At 47.4% G+C, this 12,401-nt stretch overlaps 1 protein-coding gene across 18 annotated transcripts in view; it reads right to left on the bottom strand.

The window, feature by feature from the left end:
* The window catches only part of SCRIB (scribble planar cell polarity protein), a 265,308-nt gene that overhangs the window by 40,528 nt on the left and 212,379 nt on the right, over positions 1 to 12,401 (bottom strand). For all 18 annotated transcript variants that reach the window (XM_040355076.1, XM_040355064.1, XM_040355062.1 and 15 more), the window contains 5 exons: positions 10,395 to 10,433; positions 10,000 to 10,101; positions 4,842 to 4,889; positions 1,987 to 2,131; positions 683 to 854 (listed from right to left, as the gene is read on the bottom strand). In XM_040355076.1, the coding sequence (XP_040211010.1) occupies positions 683 to 854; positions 1,987 to 2,131; positions 4,842 to 4,889; positions 10,000 to 10,101; positions 10,395 to 10,433 (506 nt within the window). The remainder of the gene's footprint in view (positions 1 to 682; positions 855 to 1,986; positions 2,132 to 4,841; positions 4,890 to 9,999; positions 10,102 to 10,394; positions 10,434 to 12,401) is intronic.

Genomic DNA, 12,401 nt, shown 5'->3' on the forward strand with positions numbered 1-12,401 from the left:
GTAGTAAAAAAAAAAAAAAAATGCAATAAAACTATTCCCTATTTTGTAAACGCTATAAATTTTGCGCAAACCAACCGATAAACGATTATTGCGATTTTTTTTACCAAAAATATGTAGAAGAATACGTATCGGCCTAAACTGAGGAAATTATTTTTTTTATATATGTTTTTTAAAGGAATATTTATTATAGCAAAAAGTAAAAAATATTGCATTTTTTTCAAAATTGTCGCTCTATTTTTGTTTATAGCGCAAAAAATAAAAACCGCAGAGGTGATCAAATACCACCAAAAGAAAGCTCTATTTGTGGGGAAAAAAGGACGCCAATTTTGTTTGGGAGCCACGTCGCACGACCGCGCAATTGTCTGTTAAAGCGACGCAGTCCCGAACTGTAAAAAACCCTTGGGTCTTTAGGCAGCATATTGGTCCGGGGCTTAAGTGGTTAAAGAGAAAATATGGGGAAATGTGCACATATTGTATAGTACTGTACTGTGTATGTTTTTCATCTTTTACCAATAATGTACACCAAAGTGCTTTTTTGTAGTTTACTTGTACATTCATGGCAAAACAGCAAAAACATACGTAATATTGTTATCATTCTCACTCCAGCACCACTGGGAACCTTACAGTGATTTTGCCAGGTCTCCCTGAAATCACTAAATGTTTCATGGTATCCATGTCTCACCCGGTCAGCGAGGACAGGCTTCCCCCATCTAAACGCTCAATCTTGTACTCCACCCCTTCGATGAAGACGCTGGTTGGGGTGCTGGGAGCGGCGGGCCGGGGACTGGAGTTTCCAGAGTAGCCCTCCTCCTCCTCCCGCAGGAGCTGCTCTCGCTTCATCTGGATCTTCCGGGCTGAGAGAGGAGACAGAAAGCGAGGAAGGTGAAGGATAAAACAGCAAAGTCAATAAAATTAATATAAAAACAGAAAAAAACATTAAGACCCCTTTCACACAGAGGTGCTTTTCATGCGTTTTAGCTCTAAAAATAGCGCCTGTAAAATCGCCTCTCAAGCCGTGCGCTTGCAGGACGGGGCAAAAAATAAAAAAATCCTGCAAGCAGCATCTTTGGGTCGGTGCGGGAGCGGTGTATACACTGCTCCAAAAAAGTGTTTTAAATGAATGAGCAATGCTGTTGAAGTGCCGCAACATGGACACTTTTAACCCTTTCTTTGGCCGATAGCGGGGGTTAAAAGCACCCCGCTAGCAGTCAAAAAGTGCCTCTATAACAACAGCGGTAAAGCGCCGCTATAACAGCGGTAAAGCGCCGCTATAACAGCGGTAAAGCGCCGCTATAACAGCGGTAAAGCGCCGCTATAACAGCGGTAAAGCGCCGCTATAACAGCGGTAAAGCGCCGCTATAACAGCGGTAAAGCGCCGCTATAACAGCGGTAAAGCGCCGCTATAACAGCTTTAAAGCGCCGCTATAACAGCTTTAAAGCGCCGCTATAACAGCATTAAAGCGCCGCTATAACAGCATTAAAGCGCCGCTATAACAGCATTAAAGCTCCGCTATAACAGCAGTAAAGCGCCGCTATAACAGCAGTAAAGCGCCGCTATAACAGCAGTAAAGCGCCGCTATAACAGCAGTAAAGCGCCGCTATAACAGCAGTAAAGCGCCGCTATAACAGCAGTAAAGCGCCGCTATAACAGCATTAAAGCGCCGCTATAACAGCAGTAAAGCGCCGCTATAACAGCAGTAAAGCGCCGCTATAACAGCAGTAAAGCGCCGCTATAACAGCAGTAAAGCGCCGCTATAACAGCAGTAAAGCGCCGCTATAACAGCAGTAAAGCGCCGCTATAACAGCAGTAAAGCGCCGCTAAAACTAGCGGCGCTTTACCCGTCCGACACCGTCCCAGTGTGAAAGGGGTCTTATAGCTTATTAATGGATACAAAGAGAAGAACCGCTCAATGTTTGTTTGCAGATAATTTTTTACACCATCCAGTTTCAGAAAACAAAAAATTAAAAATCACGCCCTCCTCTCACCTTCCTCTTCCTTCATTTTCCTCAGGTCATCCTCCCCGACTAGCGACACCCGTTTGGGAATACGGTTCTCCTGCTGCTGCTTCATGTCCATTTCAAAGTATTTCTGTCTCTCCCGGAACGATCGCTGCTCCGGACTGTCCAAACCCTGAAACAAAAAGTTATTGCAAATGCTGACCGCATGTCTTCTCATGACGCATATTACAAGATAACACCCAACCGATGGCAACTACCTTGTTACAAGCTACTGGGAAATAAAGGTGCTTTAGGGGACCTGGCATTGGTGGGACAGGTGATGGTTTCTCCCAACAGCTACTTGCTTTTTTTTTTGTTTTTACTGAATAGTCTTTTTTTTGGTTACAGATGAAACAAAAAAACGTTCCCTTAACCTTTTTTCCTTTTCCCCCAATCCAAATAATAGAACATTAAGCCGATGTTGTCTTGGATACCTCTGCATATCAATCGATTGCTGTGGAATTGCTTAGAGGCCTGACTTGACCTGTAGGTGTCTCTGTACGAGGCGAGAGGCTGGGGGAAACAAATAGCGCACAGCGTAGGGCGGAAACACCGGGATGAATTGGATATCATAGTTTTTTTTCCACACGCACTTTATTCTATGAACTGTTCTTCTGAATTTTTTTCACAATATATAAAAAAATTGGGCAAAATTTATTGTCTTATTTTTTAATTCAAAAAAGTGTTTTTTTTCCCAAAAAAGTGCGCTTGTAAGACCGCTGCGCAAATACGGTGTGACAAAAAGTATTGCAATGACTGCAATTTTATTCTCTAGGGTGTTAGAAAAAAATATATATATTGTTTGGGGGTTTTAAGTAATTTTCTAGCAAAAAAAAACTGTTTTAGTCTCGTAAACACCGAATCTGAAAAACAAGCCCGGTGGGCAAGTGGTTAACCACTTCCCGACCGCCTCATGTAGATATACGTCGGCAGAATGGCACGGACAGGCACATCAACGTACCTGTACGTGCCTGCCTAGACGTGGGTCCGATCAGGACCACCCCCCCCGCTACATGCGGCGGTCGGGTTCCCTCGGGAAGCGATCCAGGACGACGGCGCGGCTATTTGTTTATAGCCGCTCCGTCGCGATCGCTCCCCGGAGCTGAAGAACGGGGAGAGCCGTATGTAAACACGGCTTCCCCGTGCTTCACTATGGCGCTGCATCGATCGAGTGATCCCTTTATAGGGGAGACTCGATCGATGATGTCATTCCTACAGCCACACCCCCCTACAGTTGTAAACACACACTAAGGGTACACTAAATCCTACAGGACCCCCTGTGGTTAACTCCCAAACTGCAACTGTCATTTTCATAATAAACAATGCAATTTAAATGCATTTTTTGCTGTGAAAATGACAATGGTCCCAAAAATGTGTCAAAATTGTCCAAAGTGTCCGCCAAAATGTTGCAGTCACGAAAAAAAAATCGCTGATCGCCGCCATTAGTAGTAAAAAAAAAAAAAAAAAAAAAAAAAAAAAAATGCAATAAAACTATCCCCTATTTTGTAAACGCTATAAATTTTGCGCAAACCAATCGATAAACGCTTATTGCGATTTTTTTTACCAAAAATAGGTAGAAGAATACGTATCGGCCTAAACTGAGGAATAAAAAATGTTATATATGTTTTTGGGGGATATTTATTATAGCAAAAAGTAAAAAATATTGAATTTTTTTCAAAATTGTCGCTTTATTTTTGTTTATAGCGCAAACAATAAAAACCGCAGAGGTGATCAAATACCACCAAAAGAAAGCTCTATTTGTGGGGAAAAAAGGACGCCAATTTTGTTTGGGAGCCACGTCGCACGACCGCGCAATTGTCTGTTAAAGCGACGCAGTCCCGAACTGTAAAAACACCTTGGGTCTTTAGGCAGCATATTGGTCTGGGGCTTAAGTGGTTAAATAATGAACCCAGAAGCGAAGATGGTTTTTATCACTTCCAGTTTCAGAGCGGTTATTCTCTGGCCATTCTAGCCAGGGAAGTTGCTAATCAAAACACATTCTGCACTGGATTAGCTGCTTTGGAGGACTGGGGAGAAAATGGGGGGGTCTAATAGATGTTTTTATGGAGTACCTGCCTCCTGCGTAGATATCATCTGACTTAAAAAAAAAATGTAACCTACTCTTTTTATTTTCCAGGGCCTCAGCTTTCAGGAAATACATAATGTTTTGGGGTTCCAAGTAATTTTCCAGCAAAAATACTGACTTTAACTACTTGCCGCCCGCCCACCGTCAGGTAACGGAGGAGCGGTGCGGCTCTCATTCTGGGATGCCGCCATATGTTCCTAGGACACGGTGCGACCCCCATCTCTGTAAAGAGCCGATGACACAACTCTTTAACCATGTGATTGGCTGTGTCCAATCACAGCCGGTCACATGTAAATGCGTAATTGCCGCTTATCGACTCTCCTCGGCTCACAGTAACAGTGTGTGGCGAGGAGCACCGATCAGTGGCATCTCCTCGCAGGAGAGATCAGGACAGGTAATCAGGGCACTGATTACAGTAAAGCCCCATCAATGACACCAAACAGAGTCCGTCAGTGCTCACCAGTGCAGCTTCCTCGGCGCACATCAGTAAAGAAGAAAATTTACTTATTTACTAAAAGATACCTAAAACTTTTTTTTTTGGTTTTAATTTTTTACACAAAAAAGCAATAAAAAAAAAAAAAAAAAAAAAAAGACATCAAGCCCGGTATAACCACTTGCTGACATGATGTACATCTATATACGGTGGCCAGCAACTGGTTAAGGTCACTTGTAGACAAAACAGAGTATAAAGACAAACACAGACATATGTATTTTAAAAACACACCTGTAGGGAAAATGAAAAACAGGCAACACTCACCTCAGGGGTTACACATGGTCGATCGGGTGTCAGGGGGGTCGTTGGCTCCTAAAAAACAAAAAAACGAAACTGGAATGACAAAATGCCAAGTGTAAAACCCAGAACAGTCACCCTTGGTTTTTTGTGCGTTTTGAAGAAATGCACTACAGTCCATTTAGCATGGTTTCCTACGGATCCATTTCACATCTGCTTTGAGCCAGTGCATTTTTTGGAAAGGGAAAGGGTCAGGGACTCCTCCCCCCCCCCCCCCCCCACACAGATTTGTGTAATAGACTTCAACTGACCCTCACCAAAAATGCAAGAGTTGTGTTTTTGATGCATTTTGTAAACCCTCCGTTTTTTCACCTTAACCACTTAAGACCCGGACCTTTCCTTTAGGCAGGTAAAGGACCTGGCCAGTTTCTGCGATTCGGGACTGCGTCGATTTAACTGACAATTGCGCGGTCGTGCGAAGTGGCTCCCAAACAAAATTGGCGTCCTTTTTTCCCCACAAATAGAGCTTTCTTTTGGTGGTATTTGATCACCTCTGCGGTTTTTATTTTTTGCGCTATAAACAAAAATAGAGCGACAATTTGGAAAAAAATGAAATATTTTTTTACTTTTTGCTATAATAAATATGCCCCAAATATATATAAAAACATTTGTTTTCCTCAGTTTAGGCCGATACGTATTCTTCTACCTATTTTTGGTAAAAAAAAAAATCGCAGTAAGCGTTTATCGGGTTGGTTTGCGCAAAATTTATAGCGTTTACAAAATAGGGGATAGTTTTATTGCATTTTTATTATTTTTTTTTACTACTAATGGCGGCGATCAGCGATTTTTTTCATGACTGCGACATTATGGCGGACACATCGGACAATTTTGACACATTTTTGGGACCATTGTCATTTTCACAGCAAACAAATGCATTAAAAATGCATTGTTTACTGTGAAAATGAGAATTGCAGTTTGGAATTTAACCACTAGGGGGCGCTGAAGGGGTTAAGTGTGACCTCATCTGTGTTTCTAACTGTAGGGGGGCGGGGCTGGACGTGTGACGTCATTGATCGCGTTTCCCTATATTCGGGAACAGACGATCAATGACACTGCCACAGTGAAGAACGGGGAAGCTGTGTTTACACACAGCTCTCCCCGTTCTTCAGCTCCTGGGACCGATCGCGGGACTCCAGCGGCGATCGGGTCCCGTGGCCACGGAGCTTCGGACCGGGTCGCGGGCGCACCCGCGACCCACGGCTGGGCACTTAAAGAGGACGTATATCTGCAGGAGGCATTCCTTAAGTGGTTAATGCATCCTATGCCAAGTCCGGCATTCTATGGACGCAAATGCAGGACTCGAGAGCGCCTGCAAGGAACGGCATAACGTGCTGTGAATGATGGCTCCCGTGCACATGCGCAAGGTCACGTCATCGTGGCGCCGGCCAGTCACACAGACAGAGTCCACAAACCCGGAAGGAAGACTGGGTGACGATAGAAGCGTCTTCAGCGTTGACAGCGCGCTGCTGGAGGGCTTATTTTTTTTTAAGGAAAGTTTCACATAATGTGCTAGTATGTGAACCGTACTACAACATTATGGCTTTACCTTGCAGGATTAAAAAAAAAAAAAAAACATTTTACTACAGGGATAAAGGGGTTGTAAAGGCAGAAGTTTTTTTTTATCTTGGTGAATTCTACGCATTAACCACTTAAGCCCCAGACCATTATGCAGGTTAAAAAGGACCTGGCCCCTTTTTGCGATTCGGCACTGCGTCGCTTTAACTGACAATTGCGCGGTCGTGGCTCCCAAACAAAATTGGCGTCCTTTTTTTCCCACAAATAGAGATTTCTTTTGGTGGTATTTGATCACCTCTGCGGTTTTTATTTTTTGCGCTATAAACAAAAATAGAGCGACAATTTTGAAAAAAAAAATCAATATTTTTTACCTTTTGCTATAATAAATATCCTCAAAAAACATATAAAAAAAAACATATTTTTTCCTCAGTTTAGGCCGATACGTATTCTTCTACATATTTTTGGTAAAAAAAAAAAAAATAATCGCAATAAGTGTTTATCGATTGGTTTGAGCAAAATGTATAGCGTTTACAAAATAGGGGATTTTCACAGCGATCAGTGCTCTAAAAATGCACTTATTACTGCGAAAATGACAATGGCAGTGAAGGGGTCAACCACTAGGGGGCGTTAAAGGGGTTAAGTGTGTCCTATTGTGCGTTTCTTACTGTAGGGGGGCGTGGCTGGACGTGTGACGTCACTGATCGTCGTTCCCTACGACAGGGAACAGACGATCAGTGACAAGCCACAGAGAAGAACGGGGAAGGTTTGTTTACACTCCTCTCCCCGTTCTTCAGCTCCTGTGACCCGATCTGGGGACACAGGCAGCGATCGGGTCCGTGAGCGCAGTCACAGAGCTTCGGCCCGGGTCGAGAGTGCGCTCGCGACCCACAGCTGGGTTCTTAAAAGGAACGTACATGTACGCCCTTGTGCCCAGCCGTGACATTATATCGTCGTGCGGCGGTCCTTAAGTGGTTAAGCTAAGAAGCCTTCTGTGTGCAGCAGCCCCCCTAACACTTACCTGAGATCCCTCTCTGTCCACGAGTGTCTCAGCCGTCCAGAGGGTTAGAGGGCCAGAATTGGGGGGGCTTTTTTGTTTTTACTAGTAATGGCGGCGATCAGCGTTTTTTTTTTCCGGTACTGCGACATTATGGCGGACACTTCGGACACATTTTTGGGACCATTGGCATTTTTATAGCGACACATTCGGACACATTTTTGGGACCATTGGCATTTTTATAGCGATCAGTGCTATAAAAATGCATTGGATTACTATAAAAATTGCCACTGGCGGGGAAGGGGTTAAGTATGTCTCTGAATGAATGAATGAATGAATGAATGAATGAAAGACTTGTATAGCGCTACTCATGCGAACTGAATCGCCTCTGGGCACTTTTTCCAGCCAGTGTCTGCTTGGCTGGTGCGGTCATTTTACCCTGTAGGATTGTGACACGCTTGGGACACATAGTCATACACACAGATACATATATATACTGGGCCAATTTGGACAAGATCTAATTTTTCCAATGTCTTTGGAGTGTGGGAGGAAACCGGAGTACCCGGAGGAAACCCACGCAGGCACAGGGAGAACATGCAAACTCCAGGCAGATGGTGTCGTAGTCGGGATTCGAACCAGCGACCCTTTTGCTGCTAGGCGAAAGTGCTACTCACTAGACCACTGTCCCTGGGTGTGTTCTTATTGTGGGGGGGTGGCCTCACTAGGGGAAATGACTGATCGCTGTTCATACATTGTATGAATAGACGGTCAGGCATTTCTCCCCTGACAGGACCAGGAGCTGTGTGTTTACACACACAGCTCCCGGTCCTCGCTCTAACGAGCGATCGCGGGTGCCCGGCAGCGATCGCGCCCGCCGGGCACACGCACGGGAGTCAGGGACGAGCGGTGGCTCTTGCGCAGGGTAGCCGACCTGCCGCCGTAGAGCGGCGGCAGCTGGTCGGCAAGTAGTTAAAGCTGAATTCCAGGCATTCACCACCTTTGTAAAAAGGGCACACTGTGAGTGAAGTCCAATGGGGTGCATGACATCTCTTGGACTTATCTTGGTTCTTTACATCTGACAGTTTTATATTCCATTTCTATTAGATCACAGCTATCCCTGTATTTCCCCGATGCTGATCCTTCTAATCCCTGCATATTCAACAGTAGAGTCACTGCAGCTGCTATGCCCATCCCTCCCCTCCTTCTGTCCAATCACAGAAGCCTTTGTATTCTGGGCACACGTTCACAAAATACAAAGGCTTCTCTGAATGGGCAGCAGGAGGAAAGGGTGGGCATAGCTGCTCTGTGTGCTTCTCTCAGATCCTGGAGCATCTCTCCAGCAGAGCAATAAACTTGTCAGCTATAAAAAAATTGAGATAAGTCCAAGAGATGTCATCCACCTCGTTCGACTTAACTCAAAAAGTTTACCATCATTATTTACAAAGTGAGGGAGTTCCTGAAATTCAGCTTTAACCACTTAAGCCCCGGACCAATATGCTGCCTAAAGACCCAAGGTGTTTTTACAGTTCGGGACTGCGTCGCTTTAACAGACAATTGCGCGGTCGTGTGCGATGTGGCTCCCAAACAAAATTGGCGTCCTTTTTTCCCCACAAATAGAGCTTTCTTTTGGTGGTATTTGATCACCTCGGCGGTTTTTATTTTTTTGCGCTATAAACAAAAATAGAGCGACAATTTTGAAAAAAATGCAATATTTTTTACTTTTTACTATAATAAATATCCACCAAAAACATATATACATTTTTTTTCCTCAGTTTAGGCCGATACGTATTCTTCTACCTATTTTTGGTAAAAAAAAAAATCGCAATAAGCGTTTATCGGTTGGTTTGCGCAAAATTTATAGCGTTTACAAAATAGGGGATAATTTTATTTTACTACTAATGGCGGCGATCAGCGATTTGTTTCGTGACTGCGACATTATGGCGGACACTTCGGACAATTTTGACACATTTTTGGGACCATTGTCATTTTCACAGCAAAAAATGCATTTAAATTGCATTGTTTATTGTGAAAATGACAGTTGCAGTTTGGGAGTTAAACACAGGGGGCGCTGTAACATTTAGGGTTGACCTAGTGTGTGTTTACAAGTGTAGGGGGGTGTGGCTGTAGGACCGACAACATCGATCGAGTCTCCCTAAAAAAAGGGATCACTCGATCGATGCGCCGCCACAGTGAAGCACGGGGAAGCCGTGTTTACATACGGCTCTCCCCGTTCTTCAGCTCCGGGGAGCGATCGCGACGGAGCGGCTATAAACGAATAGCCGCGCCGTCGTCCCGGATCGCACCTGAAGCCACGGGGACCGCCGCATGTACCGGGGGGGGGGGTCCCGATCGGACCCACGTCAAGCAGAGGACGTATATATACGTTGATGTGCCTGCCTGTGCCATTCTGCTGACGTATATGTACATGAGGCGGTCCTTAAGTGGTTAAACCATCAACTATAGAGGGGTTCATACCGCTGTGGTTGCCAAAACATATTCCTGAATGAAAGGGGGAGCCTTCTAAAATCCCCTACTGTCAGCAGAGGTCATGATCCAAACCAATCGGACGCTGCCTGTTGGTGTTCCAGAAGCTGAGGGCCCACAGATTAGACTTACCTGTTGCTCGGAGGACGGGTGTGTGGAGGGAACCGCAGCAAAGGCTTTGTAGACTTGTCTGACGTGAGAGGGAAGCCCATCACTGGGGGTGGGAGAGGAGGCCTGATAGGAAGAGGTGACACTGAAGTATTAGAATATTGGAGCAGAGAGGTAAACCAGGACTCAGATACACAGATTCAACAATCTGGGGAACAAAATCAATTTGCATTTCAGAAGTGATACTAATGATGTCCACACCATTGGATGTATGAATGAGCATGGCAAGCAGTGATGTGCCCGCCAATCCTAAAAAGAACCCCTTTCAGCCAGGATTGGCTGCATGGTGTGTCCAATCAGAGAGGCACATAGCAAGAACTGTATCACCTTTTCTTTGCTGAGTAATGATTGACACTCACCTGTCGGCTGTCACTGTGACTCACAAAGTTTATTGCTGCCTGAAAATGATAGAAAAAAGTGTTACCATAACAAACATAAATGGTCCAATGCAACTCAGCAAAGAGAGCAACACAGGAGTGCTGCACAAAGGGCAGAGAGAGAAGCAGAGTGCCACACAGGGGGCAAAGAGACACGGGAGGGCGCAAAGAGGACAGAAAGCAAGATGGAACAGCCCACAGAGGACAAAAGGTGAGAGCGCAGCATGGAGTGAAGAGAGTAAGAAAGGGCCAGGGGCCGGAGGGGGCGGCGCAGGGGTGGCGGAGAGGGCGACGCGGCGCCGGAGAGGGCGACGCGGCGCCGGAGAGGGCGACGCGGCGCCGGGGCGGCAGAGAGGGCGGCGCCGGGGCGGCAGAGAGGGCGGCGCCGGGGCGGCAGAGAGGGCGGCGCGGCGGCAGAGAGGGCGACGCGGCGGCAGAGAGGGCGACGCGCCGGGGTGGCAGAGAGGGCGATGCGGCGGCAGAGAGGGGGACGCGGCGCCGGGGTGGCAGAGGGGGACGCGGCGCCGGGGTGGCAGAGGGCGACGCGGCGCCGGGGTGGCAGAGGGCGACGCGGCGCCGGGGTGGCAGAGGGCGACGCGGCAGAGAGGGCGACGCGGCAGAGAGGGCGACGCAGCGCCGGGGTGGCAGAGAGGGCGACGCAGCGCCGGGGTGGCAGAGAGGGCGACGCAGCGCCGGGGTGGCAGAGAGGGCGACGCAGCGCAGGGGTGGCAGAGAGGGCGACGCAGCGCAGGGGTGGCAGAGAGGGCGACGCAGCGCAGGGGTGGCAGAGAGGGCGACGCAGCGCAGGGGTGGCAGAGAGGGCGACGCAGCGCAGGGGTGGCAGAGAGGGCGACGCAGCGCAGGGGTGGCAGAGAGGGCGACGCAGCGCAGGGGTGGCAGAGAGGGCGACGCAGCGCAGGGGTGGCAGAGAGGGCGACGCAGCGCAGGGGTGGCAGAGAGGGCGACGCAGCGCAGGGGTGGCAGAGAGGGCGACGCAGCGCAGGGGTGGCAGAGAGGGCGACGCAGCGCAGGGGTGGCAGAGAGGGCGACGCAGCGCAGGGGTGGCAGAGAGGGCGACGCAGCGCAGGGGTGGCAGAGAGGGCGACGCAGCGCAGGGGTGGCAGAGAGGGCGACGCAGCGCAGGGGTGGCAGAGAGGGCGACGCAGCGCAGGGGTGGCAGAGAGGGCGACGCAGCGCAGGGGTGGCAGAGAGGGCGACGCAGCGCAGGGAGCAAGGGACACTAGCGACGCGGTACGCAGAGCGACACGGGGCACGGTACGCAGAAGACACAGCAACAGATGATGCCACACAGAGGATGCAGAATACACAATGCCACACAGAGGACAGAGACATGGGACATGGCAGAATGGGCAAAGAGACAAAGTGTGGCACTGGGTGCAGTACAGAGGGCAGACAGCAATACAGAGCACCATATAGAGAAGAGAATGATACAAGTCACAGTAACATACATTGATAGATACGGGATATTTACTTTTATCGGTTACAGTCTCAGCATGCAGCAGAGCAGCACAACATACATGTGACATGTATGTAACCATTTTAGTCCCCCCCCCATTATAATAAGAACCCATCACATTCTGAACCCAGAATGAAGCCAGCAGACCGTTATAACATGAGCATGGGGGAGGGGGGGATTGTTCTGGTATTGCAGCCATCACCCAGATTAATAATACCGGTACCTTCCATTAGTTCCCACATTTCCATCAGCAAGCAAAATTCATGTCCCATTCCCAACGTCTTATTTACTGCCTGAAAACATTATTTATGAGCCCAAAACTTCTTCAAAGAGTAAAACAATCAAACCAGAATTCATTAATAAATTGTAATTATTAATAATTTATGGCTTCATTAAAATGGAACATCAAATCCATGGAAGAGGCATTTGGCCCCGAGACACTGAATTGTGGATCTGAACCTTTGTTTCTCCAACATTCAGACTGCCCTAAATTGCTGCCGTCTAAGGCACAC

Source organism: Rana temporaria, chromosome 5 (assembly GCF_905171775.1).
Source record: "Rana temporaria chromosome 5, aRanTem1.1, whole genome shotgun sequence".
NCBI lineage: Eukaryota > Metazoa > Chordata > Amphibia > Anura > Ranidae > Rana > Rana temporaria.